The 20,782-nt window shown below is 38.1% G+C and overlaps 1 protein-coding gene across 2 annotated transcripts in view; it reads right to left on the bottom strand.

Moving 5' to 3' along the window:
• The window catches only part of Grik3 (glutamate receptor, ionotropic, kainate 3), a 214,542-nt gene that overhangs the window by 78,346 nt on the left and 115,414 nt on the right, over nucleotides 1-20,782 (bottom strand). For both annotated transcript variants that reach the window (XR_001236122.1, XM_005395204.2), the window contains exon 2: nucleotides 7,099-7,275. Coding sequence is in view for 1 of the 2 variants with exons in the window: in XM_005395204.2 (XP_005395261.1) it covers nucleotides 7,099-7,275 (177 nt within the window). In the remaining variant the exon portion in view is untranslated. The remainder of the gene's footprint in view (nucleotides 1-7,098; nucleotides 7,276-20,782) is intronic.

A 20,782-nucleotide genomic window follows, 5' to 3' on the forward strand; every position in this document is an offset into this window, starting at 1 on the left:
GATATCCCTGCTTTCTGTCCCAGAACTTCTTGTCTCTATTGTCTTTTACCCCAAGGATGTTCAGATTGAAGACTTGATTGAAATACTTGTATGTCTCCTACTTCCCACTACTGCTTCTAAGAGTATGCCTCTTGGATTCCCCACTCTGATCAATGCCTTGAAGCAGGCTAGATGATGCTACGCCACCTCTCCTAACCCCACACAACCCAATCTCCCAGGTCTTTCCTACTCCCAAGGTCTGGGAATCTTATCTGATGGAGGCAGGGGAGAGCAGACCAAAAAAGTATCATGTTGCATAGGGTTATAAGAATGCTCTTGAAGAAAGTGATTTTGTTTGGATATTGATTGTTAGGATAACAGTAAAGGTAACTTTAAAAGCAATTGCAGGGGCTGGGGATTTAGCTCAGCGGCAAAGCGCCTGCCTGGCAAGCACAAGATCGTGAGTTCAGTTCCCGGTACCGGAGGAAAAAAAATAAAATAAAATAAAAGCAATTGCAATAGTGAAGGCCACATCACAAGGGTATAGACCATAATAGTGATGCATTGATGAAGGTGACATTGTTGGGCATATTGTGATAGCAATAGGGATGCTAGTGTTGATGTTGATGTTCAGATTGATGATAAAGTTGTCAATATCACCACAGTAATGGTGATGACAGCCACAGTAATGACAAAAGTGATATAAGCCTTGAGGAGAGAGGAGGTGACAATAGTGGTGATGATGATGACAGCATCAGTAGGATGGTGATGGTGATGTTGAGACTGAGACTGAGAATGATGAAGATGTTGCTGTCACGGCAACGATGGTGATGAGGATCCTAGGAGTGGTGATGTGACACTGATTTGAATGGAGTCACATGACAGAAATTCTGATGGTGTCAAGATCAGTGATGATGATGATGTTATTGCTGTCACAGTAACAGAGACGACACAGGTAGGAAGGGTAATGACACTGGCATTGGTCGGACTGGCACTGACACAGATATTGCTGTCCTAACAGCGATAGAGGTGGTGATGGCAGAGGTAGTGACAGTGTTGCTGACATTGTTGAGTGGAGGTGATACCACTGTGGAAGGATGGTGGCACTGATGTATTGGTGTCGATGGGTGTGACAATGGTGGTGATATTATGTTGATAACATCCACATTGGGTTTCATTTTGCCAGAGATGTGGTGATGAGACCTCGTTCTTGGGTAGCAGGAGACATCATCCCTGTCCTCCATCTATTTCCTGCCTTTGGCCTCTCTCCAAATTCTTTTTCCTGTCCCCCCACTTTTCTTCAGTTCTCTGAGGATCTTCCAGCCTGGAAGATCAATGCTACCTCCAAGGACCAGGGCAGGGGTTGCAGCAGCAGCATCACCAGCAGCAGTTTTCTCTCTAGATGTTTCCAGGGCAGCAGCCAACCCTTGTTCTGGCAGCCCTGAGCACACACTGCAGTAATTACATTATTTGTGGCTTCAATTTTGAATCCATTTTCTGGTCATTTTACAGTAACTTATGGTTCACAGTCATTGCAGGAGTCCCCAGCCTGAATGTATCCCCCCTCCTCCTTTCCATGGCAATTGTAGTTATAGCAAAAATTATCCCAATCAATTTGTGTCTTAAAAGGAATTGAGCAGCCCAGAGAATAAGTGAAGGCAGAGGAGCCTGGGGAGTGCTGGGTCGATTCCAGGTCCGCTCTGGTCAGACTTAGAAGAAACCACAGATGTTCTCTGGGTTGTTGGCTCAGGCACTGCCTGGCAGTCACTCATCTTTTAATTTTCCACAAAACATTTCAAAATAAAGACAATAAGTGGAAGTCCCTTTTAATAGGGAAATGCCTCCTGGGCCTCGTGCAGGGAGAAGGACTAATTCAATCAGAGCTGGTAGGGCTGGCGGTGCCAGGCTCTACGCCTTCATGTCCCCTCACCCCACATGGCCCAACGTGGCTGAATCCAGAGGGGTTGGTGGTGGTGGTGGGAATGGAAACTTCCATCTAGGAAAAATGGATTATCACTGGATTAATCAGAATTAGGCCTAAATGCACCCCCTTGGAAGAGTCCTAATGATGCTCCTGAGGAATGTAGCTAAACATATCAAGGATCAAAAGAACAAATAAAGATCATGGGACCATAAGACTGCCCACGAAATGGAGGATGGTCAATGGGGAGCATGACCCAATAGTAGAATTGCCCCTTAGGTCAGACAGAGTTGCTCTTAAGGGATATTATCTATCACTTTTATTAAATTTACAGCATAGTGAAGTGAATTAATTTTAAGCACATAACTGATCCCATGACTGCCCTCGTGTATCATGCGTTCATGGGTCTCAGATCAAACTGTAGCAGGTTTCTAACACAAAGAAGGCTCTTTCTTCCTTCTTTCCAGCCACTACCCACTGCACACTACTGCCTTCCCCACTTTTCACTCCACATTATATTTGAGGTGCATCTACGATGTGGTGTATACCAGGAGTTTGGTTTTCTTAAATTTCTGATTAAACTTCCATTGTATAACTATTTCCCCAGTCTATCCATTCTCCTATGGATGGACTCTTAATTTATGCTCAACTATTGGTTGTTACCATTAAAATGGCTAGGGACATTCTTGCAGGCCAAAGACTTAGTAGATACTGCCAAACAGTTTTTCAGAGAAGTTGAAATCTTCACTTTCATTGGCATTATATAGAAAAAATAGACTTCAACCCCCCCCACCTTCCACAAGATACTTAGAAGATCAGTTTTAGTTAGATCATACAGCTCACTATGAAAAATAAAATAATAGTGCTTCTAGATGAAAACAGAGGAGAATATATGATTATGACCTTAGGATAGGAAGATACTTCTCAAGAACACAAAACACCACAATAGGAAATATTAATTGGACTTCCTTAAATTAAGAATTTTGCTCCTAAGAAGATATTACTAAGAATATAAAGGCAAGTCTACATGCAATGAATATTTTTTATATCTCTCCAAAAAAAGGATTCCAAGAAAATATTCAAATGACCTATTAGTATAAGAAAATATATTCAACCTGTAGTCATCAGGGAAATACAAAATGAAACCACAACGAGATAACCACTACATAAAACACAAGAATGGCCAAAATTTAAAAATAAAACTGATTTTTATCAAAGGTTAGAGAAGATGGAGAGCAGCTAATCTCATACCCTTCTGGTGAAAGTGTAAATTGGTACAATGACTTTGAAAAACAGGCTGAACACCGGGAATATTCTATGACCTCAAACTTCCACTCCTCAGCATACCCAACAAAAGTGAGTCCATTTGTGCATCTACAAGTGTCATCATAGCAGTACTAGCCCCAAATTGGAGCAGCTTAAAGGTGAAACAAAAGTAAAATGGATTTTGAAAGACAATGGCCCATTAATATAATGGGCCACTGTCTATCAGGAGAGAACAATGGACTACTGCTGTATTCAACGGCACAGAGGACTCTCACGGGGACACTGTAGAGCCTGAGAAGCCAGGCTCAAAAAATGAGACACTGGATAATTCTAATCTACATGAAGTTTGAAACTGGGCCACACCAGAGCATGGCACTAGCCATGGAACAGTGGTGGCCTTCCAGAGTGACCGTGAAGAGGGCCTCAAGGGTGGACCTTTGAAGGGCCTATATGGTCTATAGCTTGATTTGGGTGGTAGTTATGTGTTTGTTTTGAGCCAGTTTAAGTTTTCCTTCCTCATAAACAAATGCTCCCTGATCAAGCTGAGGTGCCAGCCTCCTTCTCCTCCCCCTCAGTCCTGCACCTGTCATGTCAGCCACACTAGATGTAAGTTTTGTGGTGCAAGGGACTGGCCATCTCTTCCTGGTCCCATCAGGGTCCCCTACACCTGGGACATAGTGAGTGCTCAGCAAGTACATATATCAAATTTCCCAAGGAGGTTGGTTGGCTTTTTCAAATAACTTATGTTTTCCACTTTACTTTTTTCCTTTTTTTTTTTCTATTTTCTTTTTTGATTTTAGGAAAAAAACAAAATTTCATAACAAAATAATAGGCGAATAACAGTCATTAATATGCTGTGCACTGTTATCTTGAAAATAGTTACTCAGAGTACAAGACATAAGTAAAAAAAAAGATTCTCTTATACAAAGAAGAAATGAACAGATAAAAAGCACAAAACTTTTTGTTCAATGGCTAAGAGCAACTAGTAGAGTGAATGAAACAAATTAGCAAATACTGTACATTCAAATATTTTTGAAACAATGGAATTGGTAATTGGGGGAGTTATCAAACTTCTCCCTACTTCTTATTTATCTATCTTCTATTTTGTTCTTTATTTGTATATATATAGTGATGCAGGTGTGTCACTAGGGAGTCATAATTATTATCTTAGTGATTTTGTTTTAGAAAACCTGAACTAAGGCCTAGCTGGCCTCTTCATCTTGTACTCACATGGACCTCTGTGTTCTGGCTCCAGTCATTTGTTCTGTGTCCTGATCTTTTTATTAAGCAGTTTTGCTTTAGTCACTTTTTAGGTGGACAAGGCTGGGCACTCAGCAGGAAGGTGGATAATTCACTGTGCAGTGCTGGCCACAGTGGGGAAGAGAGCAGGAGAACACAGGTGGGGAGGGGGCTTGCTGGAGCAAAGAGAGGGCTGATGGGTAAAGAAATTCTTCAGCTAATTCAGGGTAGGTGTCTCTTGTTTATCTGTAGGCTGACTCTGTGGTTCAAAAGTGTTGGCAGTCATTGTTCTCAGCACTAGGAACCCCCTGATCCTCTCTGCCCAAGGCAAGGAGCAGGGCAGTAGAGGGCAGGTCTTGACTTGGTGGTTTGGCATGTGTCGAGGAAGGCAGCCCAGTATAACAAGAGCAAATATGATACTGACTATGGTGCCAGGCACCTGTCCTATACATTTTACAGAGGTGCAGCCATTTAATAGACAAGAAGATAGGAAACTAAAGCATGGGGTATTTTGTCAAAGGTCACAGATAACTCCCAGGCTGTGCCATGTTGCTTTTCTAGAGTGGGATGCTTACCTGTGATGGGGCTTTGGAAAACAGAAACAGCTGCAGGTAGCACATTGCAGGTCTATGCCTGGGAGTCTAAGAGATCAAGGGTCCCGGCCTGGGAGAAAGTTGTTCTTGATTATAAACTGGGGATTCTTTAGAAAGAGACAAATCTCCTGTGGGTGGGTCTCAGTCTGCCCCAAATGCACGGATGACACTCTTCCCTCGGCTCAGCCAACAGTGGAGCTGGCCAGTGGTGCTTAGGCTACGTACCCTAAACGCACACTATCCATTCGTCGCCTCATTCAGCAATCATTTCATTGAGCAACTACCATCTTCCTATCTCCCAGGTGCCAGGGGAATACATCAATTACCAAGAGAGAGCCTTTTCTTTGGTGTTGTTGGACAGAGCAAGTAATATATTAAATACACAAATATTCAACTAAAAATTGTGATAAGGGTTTCAAAGGAGAAGAGCAAGGGGCTATGATATCACATCATAGGAAAGCTGACCTAGTTATTTGGGGAATGAGATTCCTTAAGCTTGAGACATTTAAACAGAGTTACATGGAAATCTATGGTTCTGGGGAAGCTATTTCCAGAGTTATCTAAGCCTTAAAGTTAAATTTGAATCAAATGTATATGGAAAAATACAGTTCAGATATGCTGCCTCCTCTGGAATCTGCAGGGAATTGGTTCAAGGAACCTCCCTGAATACCAAAATTTGCATATGCTTAAGTCCCTCAGATAAAATGGAGTATTTCATATACCTGATGCATGCCCTCTCACAGACTTTACATCATCCTTGGATTACTATGTCTATAATACCTAACGCAGTATAAAATTATGTAAATAGGTGTTATGTTTTATTGTTTAAAAAAAGGTTGAGGGAAAACTGCACATGTTCACTACAGATGTAATTACTTTTCCTGAACTGTTTTTTGATCTGTAGTTGGCTGAATCCACAGATGTGGATCCCATGGATGGGATGTGGGGGGCAGACTGCGTGTGTATATGTGCATGTGTGTGTATATGTGTGTATGAATTATTCTTTAAAAAAGTTCAAGGAAGCACACTTGTGTACTCCAGAGTATAATATACCACACTGGAAACTTCTAACTCATTCAGGTATTACACAAGTTATCTTCTTTGTATGTGTTTGAAGAGCTCAAGTCACTGGAGCTTGGGATTATTTTAAATGCGTCTAATTAAGAAGGATGTAGCACATTTGTTTTTATCTCATTTTTAAAAATTCAAGGGTGGGAACACTGTTTAATTAGATTCACTGCAGTTTATTTTTATGAATTATGATTTTCTTATTACTCTGCAGCCAAAACAAAGCAAAAATATACCAAATACTGAGGCCAATGTCAGACTTCAAGGGTCATCCATAGCATCTAGGGTCAAATTGTTGTAGGCACTGAAGCAGCTTTGCTGTTTCTATTAAGTCTCTTTACAGCAAGTAGATGTTGCACATTTGAATTTACACATTATTTGCCTTATATGTATTTTACATATTGATTATTTTGGGTGGGATTTCAGCAAAAGACAAAACAAGCTTTCAGAGAAAGATAATTGTAATTAATAATAATGTATGTTTTAAAATAGCTAAAAGAGAAGATTGTAAATGTTCTCACCACAAATGAAAAGCACTTAAAGGTATGGATATGCTAATTATTCTGATTTGATCATTCCACAATGCATACATGTAACAAAACACCACATCATACCCCATAAATATCTACAACAATTATTGGTCCATCAAAAATAATATAAAACTTTAAAAAAAGAATAAAGGACGGTTGAAAATGTCCACTTGGGTTCAGAGGTGCTGGTGACCTGTGCAGCCTCCACCTGGCAGCCAGTCTCAGATCCTCACTATCTCCCTGCCTTTCTTGGCCTCTGACCCCCTCCCCAACCACCCTTCACGGCTTCTGCTCCCTCCAGCCCCAGACAGTGGCCTGGCAGTTCCTGATGGACACCCTCCTCCTGGTGCTGGGGACTGATGGTCTGAGCTGAACTGGGACTGAGGAAGGTCCCCAGACCAAGTGGAAAAGGTTCTAACCCCAAACACACCCAGAGCTCTGGGATTGGACGGGAAATGCAGCTGTACCCTGGGAAGACAACAGGAAGCAGCTGCACACTCACCCTTCTTGGTGGCCTCAAAGCTGTCATGGAAGTGAATCCTCTGGATGTCATAAGTCAAGGTTGTGTTGGGCAGCAGGGTCCTGTTTCTGTTGATGATGTTGGCAGAAAATCGAAAGGCATGCTCCTCAGCGTTCATGACCTGGGCGTTGGGGCCATCTGCATACTCAAAGATTCCTCCTGTGGGAGACAGGTAAGACTGTTGTAGGGAGGAGGGGGTGGAGATCCTGCAATGGTTTGCTAAGAAGGTCTCATGGGCAAGCAAACACCCCCAACCACACCCAGTGTTCAGTAATTCCGCAGATGATTGCCTTATATAGAAACCGGACTAGGACACAAGAAATACGAAAATCCTTCTAGTTTATTTCATCCAACTAACAAATTCCTGGCAATAGAACCTGATAGGGTCCAAATAAAATGATCAATTTATTAATACTGCTGTGAAAATTCTCAATAGAATTCTGGCAAGCATAATCTACCAGAATATTACAAGGATAACATACCATAAGCACACAGAGTTTTATTTTAGGAATGTAACACCAGTTCAACATGAAGAAATCTATGAATACCATTCTACTACATCAATAGTTGAAAGAGAAAAAATATGATCAATTCATAAAATGCAGGGAGGCATTTAATAAAATCCAATATCTACTGCTATTAAGAATGTTTAATAAAATAGCACCAGAAAAGATACTTCCTTGAAGTGCCTTTAGGTTACATCTACTTTTAATATCGCAATCACCGATGTCCAGGGAAACACTAGACACATTCTTGTTAAAGAAAAAAAGTGTGAGTAAAGATTCACACTGTACCGCTAACCAACCAGCAAGACAGAAAATGTATTTATAGGCACAACTTCTGGAAGTGAATAATTCTTATTTGCAAATATGAATATCCCCCTGAAAACCCCTTAAAAGAATCCCTAGCCATGAGAACAAGTAAGAGTGAGTAGGACAGTTGAGTCAAATGACTGGTTAGCACAAATTAATAGTATTTCCTTGAATGAGTGACAACCAGTAGGAAAACATAGCAGAAAAAGAATTTCCTTTATAATATCAGCAAAAAATTAAATAACAAACAACAAAGCAAATAAGCAGTGTGCAGTTTTGGTTTCTTTAAAATGACAAAAGCAAATAAAAAGTGAGAGGTGCAAACATATACTTAAACAAGGAGACATGTATTACTGCATAGTATGGGTCGAGTATCAATTTTCACAAATTAATTTTTTAGTTTAATTTAATTCCAATCAGAATCATGGAAGGATTTTTCTTTTTCTGGACAAAATGACTCCAAAATGTATCTCGAAGACAAAATACAAGATAATAACCAAAAACTGTCTGTAAAAGAATGATGAAAGATGATTTGTATTGCCATATTTTAAAACATATCATTAAACAAAAATAATTAAAGCCATGTTGTAAGAGTGAGACAGAAGTCCTTTGAAAGAGACTCAACTAGAGATAGGTATTTAAAACATGATAAAGGTGGGTATTTCCTATGGATAGAGAAAGGATGAATTATTCATTAATTGTACTCTGACAATTATTCAATTATTTGGAGAAATTGAAGTTAGACTCCAATGTGAATACATAATTAAAATAAATTCTAGATGAAATAAAGAATAAGTAGCAAGAAAATAAGAGAAAGGGAAAGGAAACGCTATAAAACCATACAAGAGAAAATATAGGTGACTATGGTACAATGCTGGGGTGGAAGAGGCCTTTCTAAGGATGTCAATAAAGTCAGGAGTTGTGGGAGAAAAATTTAACTCCACAGGAATAGTGTAAAACTTCTACACATCAAACAACCATAGAGAACATGAAATGCCAAACAACGGTCTTGAAAAAAGCAGTAAAGGTTGATATTTGTATTTTATAAAAAGAACTTAAACTCAACGAAAAGACAAGCACTTCAGTATAAAAATGGGCAAAGGAAAGGGATAGACATTTCACAGGACAAAATAATAAAACAACAAATAAGCTACTAATGAATGAAAGTATGTGCAGTCTCCTTAATAAATAATGTCAATTTAAATCAGCAATGGAGTATCATTTTTTTTCTTGTAACTGGCAAAGACATAAAACAAATTACCACATGCGACTTTGATGAAGGTGTTGAGAAACAGACACCTGCTCAGCTGTTGATGAAAAAAGGCCCTGTACAGCCTGCCTTTGCTAACAACCACTAGAGATGCACCAAAAGCATTAAAAATGTGTCTGTCTTTGACTCAACTGTTTGATTTTTAGAAATTCACTCCAGAAATGGGCACACAGGTTATGTATGGAGAAGGAGATCTAGCATTGTCCAATCAAGAAAAAAAATAAAAAGTAAATGTATTATATCCATACAACAGCAAAAATGTAATGATATGGGAAATATGATGTTTTAAAAATGAACAGTGAAGGTTTTTGCAGGAATCCAGTAATGGTTCAACTCAGTAAAGAGTAGGATAAGGAGGAAGAATTGAAGTCATTGTCATTAAGAATAAAAGGAGACATTGCTTGCTTTGTTTTAAAGCTTTTCTACATTTTCCAAATAAACCTTTAAATTAACTTTATTGAGGTGACAAAAGTCACCTTTGTAAAGACAGCTATGATTTTTAGTAAATTAATGAATCATGTGACCTTCACCACAATCTAGTTTTAGAACTTTTCTGTCATGTAGTAAGATCCCTTGTGACAATTTCTGGTCAGTCGTCATTTCACCTCAAGTCACAAGAAACCACTAATTTGCTTTCTGTCTCCAGGGAGTTGTTTTTTTCTGAACATTTCATATAAATAGAATTATCCAGTGTGTGTTTTCTGCATCTGGCTTCTCATGCTTAGCATCTTTGAGGTTTATCATTGTTGTAGCATGTATCAGTACTCCATTCCTTTTTATTGCCAAATATTATTACTTTGTATGGATATACAACACTTTCTTTATTCAGTTGATGGATTTTTGAATTGATTTTGAAAAAATAGTGATTTCTAGTTTCCGGCCTGGCATGTGAGAAGCCTGGAAGCTGCCATTCCATTCTAACAAGTAAAAAGCTGAGCAAAGTGGAAAATTAACAACTCTTCATAGATCTCTAAGAGAAGTGAAGTCACATGGCAAACTACTGCTCCTACAGATTTGGAGAGCTAAAAAGGGGAATAGCAAGAATTATAATTTATCAGAACAGAAACCTCTATGCATGGGAACTAGAGGAGAATCCAAACTACAATTGACAAGTTGCTAGAGGCTCACCGTGGACAATCCTGAAAGACAAAAACTGACAAAGGACCATTCATCAGCCTGAACCCCAGTTCTGTGAGATCATGCTTGGAAATCTCCCAGGTTACTGTAGTGACTATTAGGGAAAAATCCACACCTGCTTTGGGTAGAAGCAGGAACTATCTCAAAATATGCCAGAGATTTATATTCTTACAAAGGCCTGCTCTCAGGTGAAACTAGTTAGCCACAGCCTAACCTGTTTGAGATTTGTTAGTGCTTATTGATCCAAAGGAAGAGAGGAATCCAACTCCAGCCAACTCTAGCCATCTATGAGGTGTGGAGACAGTGAGAAATACTTGTGAAATTCACAGTCCAAAGGCACAAGCTCACCAGACAACTGACTCCTAATCACAGGGCTGTAGAACACTTTCCCTTCCCCTACACCTTACTTCCACATCTATAACAGCCTGTCTAGGGCAGTTTCTTTTACTCAGGCCATTGTGTCTGGTTATTAAGAAAAACATTAGTGGGTGTACTAAATGGAAAGAAACAAAACAAAAACCAAAACAGAAAAACAAACCAACAAGTCAGTGTGAAGAGACCAAGCAAGTATAAAAGCCAGACACAGATATGGCAGGGATGTTGAAATTACCAGGCTGGGAATTCAAAATAACTGGTTAATGCGCCAAAGGCTTTAATGGGTAAAGTAGACAGCATGCAAAAACAGATGATCTATGCAAACAAATAGATGGAAATGCTAAGAAAAAGAAACAAAAAGAACTGCTAGACATCAAAAGCATTGTAACAGAAATAAAGAATGATTTTGATTAGCTTAGTAGCAGACTGAACATGATTGAGGAAAGAGAATCTCTGAGCTTGAGAAAATCTCAATAGAAACTTCCAAAACTGAGAAGCAAAGATAAAAGACAAAAAGAAAAAGAATTTAATATTCAAGAACTGCAGAAGAAGTACAAAAGTGGTGACACATATGAATCGGAAATATCAGAAGAAAGACATAAATAGAAAAAATATTTGAAATAATTACTGAGGATTTCCTTGAATTTAGTGTGGACATCAAGTCACAGAGTGAGGTTGAGGAGCAGCTGAGAAAATACCAAGTAGGATAAATATCTCCAAATCTACACCTAGGGATATCATTTTCAAACAATAGAAAAGCAAACATAAAGAAAAGTCTTGACAGAAGCCAGAGGAAAAATATACCTTATCTCTGGAAGAGCAAAAAAAGAATTACATCTGACTTCTCAGAAATCATGCAAACAAGAAAAGAGTACAGGGAAATATTTAAAGTGTTCAGGGAAAAAAACTTAAAATTCTGTACCTTGCGAAATTATCCTTCAAATGTGAAGAGAAATATAGACTGTGTCAGACAAACAAAAACTGAGAGACTTCATTTAGTGGACCTGTGTTGCAGGAAATGTTAAAAGAAGTTCTTTAGAGAGAAGAAAACTTATACATGGCAGAAACAAAGATTTACATAAAGAAAGTAAAAGCACTGCAGAGAGAATAAGTGAAGGAAAAATTGAAAATTTTCTTATTCTAAATTGATCTAACATAACACAGCTTCTTTAAAAAAACAGCAATAATAAATTCATATGTACACTTACTTATGCTCATGATAAGCAAACTGAATGACACTGCTGATACAAGAATAAGAGGGAAGAATTAGGATTATTTTGTAATTAAAAGGTGTTTATAATATAAATGGTGTACTATTACTTGAGAAAGGACCTGGATTAGTTGTAAATGTACATTGCAAATGCTAGGGCAACCACTAAAAAGAGAAGTACAACTGATGTGCTAAAGAGGAGTGAAAGTTGAATCGTAAAACATGCTCAATAAAATCACATAGCGGAGAAAGAGTTAAAGGTCAAAATAGGAATGAATGACAGGGAGCAAATAGAAAGCAGTAACAAATATGGTACATATAAATCTATCAACTATAACTTTAAATAATGGTCTAAATGCACCAATTAAAAGACACATTGTCAGAGTTGATGAAAGCAACACGTGCCATTATATTTCCTGAAAGATATCCTCTTTAAATGCACACACACACACACACACACACACACACACACACACAGGTTAAAAGTAAATGGATGGATGAATAAGTGGGATTTATCCCTGGAATGCAAGGATGGCTCAACATACAAAAAAATGGATCAAGTAATGTAGCACATTAACAGAATAAAGTGAAAACAAAACACATAGGATCACTATAATCAATGCAGAAAAAGCACTTGAAAAATTTAACATTTTTTATGATTAAAAAGTATGTAACAAACCAGGAGGAAAAAGAAATTACTTTGATATAATAAAAGCTACACTGAAAAACCTACAGAAATATCATATTCAATGGTGAAAGAATAAGAACTTTCCCTGTAAGATCAAGAGCAAGGCAACAAGGCCTGCTTTTGTCACCTCTATTCAACATAGTCTTGGCAGTTCTAACCAGAGAAAATGGGTGATAAAAAGAAAATAAGAGCCATTTAAATTCCAAAAGAAGAAGTAAAGTTATCTGTTTGTAGATAATATAATTGTATATGTAGAAAATCCTCAATATTCCACGAAAACCTCTTAGGAATAATAAATTCAGTGCAGTAGCAGGCTATAAAGTTAATACACAAAAATCAGTTCCATTGGTTATACACTAATAATGAAAAAGAAATTAAAAAAACAATTCCATTTATAATAGTATCAAAAATAAGATACTTATAAGTTAACCAAAGAGATAAAGGACTTGTACAACAAAAACTGCAAAACATTGCTGAAAGAAAGTAAAGAAAAATAAATAAATGTAAACACATTTCTTATTTATGGATTAGAAAACTAAATATTATGAAGATGTCAACCAGGCATCACAGTGCAGGCTTGTAACCAATTCCAGTCCTGCTGGAGGCTGAAGCAGGAGGATTGCAAGTTAAAGCCCAGCCTGGAGAACTTACTGAGATCCTTTCTCAGATAGTTAGCTAGCTAGCTAGAAAGGTAGATGCCTGAGGATGTAGCTCAGTGTGAAGGTCTTAGATTAATCCCTAATACCACATAATGCCGCACACACATACATACACACACACACACACACACACATATAAATACTTAAGATATATACCATATATTTTTACTACTATATTATATATATATGCTAATGTATATATGTACTATCCAAAGTGATCTATAGATTCAATAAGTCCCTATCAAAATCCTAATGATGTTTTTTGCATAAATAGAACAATTCATTTTAATATCAACATGGAATCACAAGGGTTTCTGAATAGCTAAAATAATCTTGAAAAAGAACAAAGCCAGAAAACTCATATTTACTAATTCAGACTTGCTTCTTGCTAAATGTAAGACCTAAAATTATAAAACTCTTAAAGGAAAACAAGGTAGCAGTAAAAGCTTTATGACATTGGATTTGGCAGTTATAGGCAGGAAAAGAAAAACCAGACAAACTGGACTTAATGAAAAAAATTTCAATATTGTACATTAAAAGATTTACTACTAGAGTAAAAATGCAACCTACAGAATGAGAGAAAGTATTTGGAAATCATATACCCGATAAGAGATTAGTATCCAGAATGTATAGACAACTTCTAAAACTTGATAACAACAATAAACAAATAACTCCATTCAAAAATAGGTAAGGGATGTGAATAGTGTTATGGCTTATATCTAGATGTTCCCCCAAAGCCTCATGTGGTCATAGATGAGGCTTTTTAGGACTACCTGGATCTAGGGTGTGTGATACTAGATTAAAGCTGTGTGGTATTAAATTGGTACACTGATTGGTTTAGCATAGTTCTGAGTGTGGATAAGGGAAAGGCCCACCCTGGGTATGGGTAGAACCACCCAAAAGACTTGTAGCTCGGATAGGATAGAAGAGAAAGGGAGATTTGCTTTGCCGCCTGCTGCTTGTTGCTCATTGACTTCTGCTTGCCACACCATGAAATGTTCCTCCTCTGTGATGCCTCTCTGTCATGATGCCTTGCTTTGAGCCAGCCCATTAGGGACTGAAACCTCTACAAGCTGTGAGCTGAAGTATACCTTTCCTCCTTTAACTTGTGGTTGTTGGATATTTTGCCCCAGTGACGAGATGATAACTAGGACAAAAAGCATTTCTCCAAACGAAGATATACAAATGGTCAATAATACACAAAAAGGTGCTCAATATCACTAATTACTAAGGAAATATAAATCAAAACTTCAATGAGATAATGTCTTACACTTATTAGGATAGCTATTATGTTTTCTAAAAAACTCTGAAAACAAATATTGATGGAAATATTGAAACACTTGAATTCTTCTGCACTAGTGGTAGAAATGTGAAACAATACTACTGTTGTGGAAAACAGTGTAACAGTTCCTCAAAAAATTGAAAGCAGAATTAACATATGATCCCCAGTTCCAAAATTCCTAGGAATATACCCCACAGAACTGAAAGCAAGGACTCAAATAGACATTTATACTCCCATATTAATAGCATTCGCAACAGTGAAAACGTGGAAACAACTCAACTCTCCATCAGTGGATGAATGAATAATCAAAATGAGGTGTATACACTCAGTGGAATATTATTTAGTCATAAAATGGAAGAAATGTTCTACAACACTGACTGTGGAGGACTACCTGGGTGACTGTCCTTGAAAGAGGAGCAATTGTCTCCAGTTTGGCTGAGTCTGGCCCTATTTCCATGAATTGATATGTACAGAGCTGGATAGGACCCTTTAGTTATCCCTTCAATTGGCTTTAAGCAATGCATATCGGTCTAGCTGAGGTACTGATGTTAGTCTTTGAAGATAACAGGCATGTTTCCCCAGAACCACTCCTCCTGTTGTTCCCATGTGTGAGCCAGGATGAAGCAGGACATAGAGACATCCAGCCTCATATAGGTTATGTCTTCCTGGGGCTTGAAAGATTACACATCAGAGCTGAAGCACCTTCCCCAAAACATTAGATGCCATCTCAGTTGTATTATGCAGATTACTCTTTCTGCATATCCTTCTGTCTGCATTGGCAGAGGTGATTTCAGGCCTCCTACCTAGCCCAGATCACAGCACCCACCTACTTCCTGCATCCACATAGTCACTCATCCTCAAGCCACTTCCTTCTTCATAAGTGAATAAAATCTGGGTTTGGCTTTGGGTGGAGGCCTTTGTTCTGGATGGCCATCACCAAGGCTGGACTTAGGACCCCTTGGCTACCCATAGCTACAAATATGCCTTAGTGTCTTTATTCTCACCATGGGTTGCACTGGAAGTGGTGGATTGGAATTAACTCACTAGAATTCCAATAACTTTTCATGGGATGACAAATATAAACTTCCTGGGCTGTGGCAAGGACCAGGAAGGGCTCTCTACAACTGACGAACAGTGAGGACATAGTGCTAAGTGAAATAAGCCAATCACAAAAAGACGAATACTGTAAGATTCCATTTATATGAAGTACTTAGAGTAGTCAACACCAGAGAAACAGAAAGTAGAAGGTGATTGCAAGGGGTGGGAAGAGGAATAGGTAATTACTATTAATGGAAATCCTAGCTAATAGAAGATGAGAAAAGGAAGTAAAATATATAAGAACTGGGAAGAAAGAAATAAAATCATCTTTGTTTCCTCATGACATAATTGACTATATAGAAAAACCCAAAGAATTGACAAAAACCAAAACTAGACAAACTAATTCCTGGAACTAGTAAATGATCAAAGCAAGGAGGCAGGGAACAAAGTTAATATATAAAAGTCAATTGCTTTCCTATGTACCTGCAATGAACAAGTAGAATTTTAAATTAAAAATTCAACATTACTTACATTAACATTGAAAGAGAAAAATACAAAGCTAACAAAATATGTACAGAATCTATTTAAAGAAAACTATAAAACTCTGATGAAAGAAATCAAAGAAAAAATAAATGGAGAGACCGTCAATATTCATGGATAAAAAGAGCCAATACTGTCAAGAAGTCAGTTCTTCCCAACTTGATTTATAGATCCAATGCAATCCCAATCAAAATTCCCAGCAAGTTATTTTATGGATATTGAAAAACAGATTTTAAAGTGCACATGGAGTGGCAAAAGACACATAAATATATGCTCTAATACATAGTAGCATACGTCCTATGGCTAATACAATATTGAAGAGGAATAGAGTTGCAGACTGACACTGCCCAATTTCAAGGTGTACTATAATGCTACAGTAACCGAGATAGCATGCTGTTGGCATAAGAACAGATAAATAGATCACTGGGATGGAACAGAGAGCCTAGAAATACATTCACATAAATACAGTCAACTAATCTTTGCCACAGAAATAAAGGCGATAGAGAAGCAATAGCTTTTCAAACAAGTGGTGCTAGAACAACTGGGCATCCAGATGCAAAAGAAAGGAAAATCTATACACTCCACTTATACCTTTCACAAAAATAAACTCAAAATAGATCATATATAAATGTAAAATACAAAACTATGAAACTAATAGATAACATTGAGAACATCTAGACCTTGAGCTTAGTAATGATTTTTTAACATCAAAGGCATGTTCCAGGAAAATAAGAATGATAATGGGACTTTATCAAAATTAAAATTTTCTGCTCTGCAAAAGATACTTAAAAGAATAAAAAGACAACCCATATATTGAGATATATACAATAAAGGACTATTATCCAAAGTATGTGAAGAACTCCTAAAATTCACAAGAAAACCAACAACCTGAAGGGAAAATGGACCCAAGAACTTGACAGACATTTCACTAAAGAAGATATACAAGCAGCAAATAAGCATATAAAAAGATACTCCATATTCATATCATCAGGGAAATGCAAGTTAAAACAATAAAGAGATACTACTACACTCTTATTAAATGGTCAAGATCCAGAACACCGACAGTACCAAGTGCTGGTGAGGATGTGGAGCAACAGGAACTCTCATTCATTGCTGGTGGAAATGTCAAATAGTACAGCCACTTGGGCAGTTTTTCAGATTCTTACAAAACTACGCACACTTTTACCATACAGCCCAGCCGCTGGGCTGCTTGAAATTTTCTCAAAGGATGTGAAAACAAAATAACCTGCCCACAGATGTTTATAGTAGCTTTAATCATAATTTGCAAAACTTGGAAGCAACCAAGGTACCCTTCATTAGATGAATGGATTAAAGAAATTGGTACATTCATTCACACAATGAAATATTATTCTACACTTAAAAGAAATCAGCTATCAAGCCATGAAAAAAAAATAAGAAACTTAAATGCATATTCTGAAGTGAAAGAAGCCAATCTGAGATGGTTGCAAACTGTACAATTCCAGTGATATGACATTCTGGAAAAGGCAAAACTATGGAGACAGCAAAATGATCAGTGGTTGCCAGAGGCTGGGTGAGGGAGGATGAATCGGTGGAAGTGCAGAGGAATTTTAGGGCAGTGAAACTATTCTGTCTGATACTATAATGGTGGATACATGTCATTACACATTTGTCACAACTCATAGAATGAACAACACCAAGAGTGAACCCTAATGTAAATTACACACTGGGAGATAATGATGTGTCAGTGTAGGTTCATCAACTGTAACAAATGCACCTCGATGGCAGGAATGTTGACGGCAGGGAGCTGTCAGGGGGGCAGGAGGGAAGTGGGAAATCTCCATACTTTTGGCCCAATTTTGCTGTGAGCCTAAAACCCTCCAAAAATAAAGTCTATTAAAAAGAAAAAAGAAAAAGGGAAGCAGGAGAACAAAATGGTGACTGTTTTAAAGAGTGAACACATAAATGTGTCCCTTCTCAGGGGATCCCAGCACACTTTCAAGTGGTGACACATGTAGGCACAGGCCTCTGTGGTGTGCATAAACACGCTGCACACATGCATAAAACGAGAGGAGAAAAATGCATACCAAAACACCAAGAGGGGTTTCCGCCACACCATAGGCTTATGGGTGACTAATTTCCTTTGTCATGTTTTCCTTTATCTTCAGAAACCTCTGCAGTGAACCTGTGTTACATTTCTAATCAGAAAAGCTATCTTGGGATTGTGTTATATGTTTAATGGAAAACAAATGATCAAAATACCATATGATTCAAGAATTCCATTCCTAACACATTTATACAGGGGGATATTTTTAATGTAATATTGAAACAAATAGAAACAACTCAATGTCCAAAAACAAGAGATTATTCAATATAGTAAAACCTACTCATATGGCAGAACAGGTAGCTGGCATTAACCATCAAAGTATAGGAACATATGGTGCCTGGAATTTGCTTCAAAATATGGGAGAAGATGAGGTGAAAGGAGTGTGGATAGGGTGGGAGGTCATGGGTTGATTGCTATGGGGACAACATGAGGCTACCTGGGAATTTATGCTACTATTTTATGTGTATGTGACAGATCCTTCATAATAAAATATTCTTGGAATCCAGGTGTGGTAGTCCATACCAATAGTTCCAGCTGCTGAGGAGGCTGAAGCAGGAAGATCATAAGTGTAGGAGCAGCCTGGGCAACTTCACAATACCCTTTACAGCACAGCATAGCCTAGGTTCAATCCCCAGTACCACAAAAAAGAAGAGAGAAAACCTTAGAGTCATGCAATGAATAAGATATGAAGAATGAATCATGGTATTGCAATCAGAAAAGGGATAATATTACTTGCAGATGCTTATTACTTTTCCTTTGAAAAATGCAAGAAAATCAGGTGAAAACACTAGAAACTGGGCAGATAGTCTGGTGAACAGCTAGCATACAAATAAGAACACCATATAGTCTTCCTATATATCAGCAATAAACAGTGAGGAATTACAAGGAATAAAAGAGACCCTACTCGCAAAAGCAACAACAAAAAAAATAAAATGCTTTACAATAAATGTGCAATTCCTCTATCAAGCAAAGTACAAAACTTTACTGGGGAACATAAAAGAAGACTTGAATAAATGGAGAGACATAACTTACTCCTGGAAGGGATGGCTCAATATTGTAAAGATGTCAGTTCTCCTCAAATTAATTTATAAATTTAATGCAATTTCAATTAAAATAAAAAAGGGAACACCAGAAGGACATACACCAAAATGTTAACAGAGGTGCTTTCTAGAAAGTAAAAAGATAATAGATTATGTGCTTTTTTGTTTTCCAAGTCCTTTACCTTGGTAGTAAGAAAAAGAACCTTTAAACATTGCTCTAAAGGGATACTTAATGATACAAAAACTGTTCATTCTTCCCTCTCCCAGCAAAGCTACAAAATATGATGCTGATTTATCAGACAAAAAGCGTGTGTTGATATTTATGGAACAACGGCTTGAAGGATTTATACCAGAATATTTTCAGTGAGTATCTCTGGATAGAAGGGGTTAATGGATTTTTATCCTTCTCTTTGTTATTTTGTTGAGTCTTTCAAATTATTTACAGCAAATATTTATTGTTATTTTAAAATGTTTTAAAAATCACAAATTAAAAAAAAAAGAAGAAGAGTGGTCTGGTCCTTACAGATCCAAAGAAAACCAGCCCTGCCTATCCCAAAAGAGGGTCACGTGTTGTGGGACAAGGCCATTTCTATACGGCTTCGGGTAGGCTCAGTCAACACCAGGCCCCTGCTCTGGGAGAGTTCAGCCCAGCAGGATAGGCATGTCCCACATCACTGTTAGAAGCAGTCATGGAAAGATGCCCAGTCCAGGCTTTCTCGACAGTCTTGTCTCAATCCAAACCCTACTCTGTCCACTGGAGGAAGCATCTCCATCTCAGAAACTGGGTTTCTCCATCTGAAAAATGGGAAAACTTCAAGAAGCTGATTGTTATAAGGAGGAACTGAAACAACACAGGTAAAGGCATGAGACACTGTGAGGTGAGGACTAAATAAGTGGCACTTGTTAGAGGAGGAGAGGAACAGGGTCATGTAGAAAATCAAAATGAGATTTGAACTTCCACAGGCTAGAGCAGAGCCCACCAAATGTTTTCTGTGAAGGACCAGGGTATAAATATTTTTGGCTTAGTGGGCCAGATGGGCATTGTTGAAGTGGATACTGCAGCAGGAGGCAGCTAGAGACAACAGGTAAGCTAAGGAATACATCTGTGTTTCAATAAAACTTTATTGACAAGAACAGGTGCTAGGCTGGACTTAGACATTGAGCAGTGGTTTGTAACCTCCTCTAAGGGAATGGTGACCTTTATCTTGGAGATAAGTGGATCTTTTCTTAAGAAAATCAACTCAAGGCCTGGATGGGGAAGATAAGGGGACAGAAATAAACTGCTGAGCAAAAGACACAAAGATAGGATGCTGAGTGATTGAGAGGGGAAGGTGTGAGGGAGAAGGAGAAAGCCTAAGAGATGAGAATGGAATGAAGTGCACCAAGAAAAGGGAGAGTGAGGAAGAGACTCTAACACAGGCCTGAAGGTGGGCAGAAGGTGGGCAAACCCAGTGAGAAATCCCCAGGCAGGAAGGGGCCAGGTATTTTTTACAGTGACACCCCATGCTTTCTTGCAAGTTGAGCCTGCA

This window comes from Chinchilla lanigera, unplaced genomic scaffold (genome assembly GCF_000276665.1).
Source record: "Chinchilla lanigera isolate Chin_1 unplaced genomic scaffold, ChiLan1.0 scaffold00051, whole genome shotgun sequence".
In the NCBI taxonomy this organism is placed as follows: Eukaryota; Metazoa; Chordata; class Mammalia; order Rodentia; family Chinchillidae; genus Chinchilla; species Chinchilla lanigera.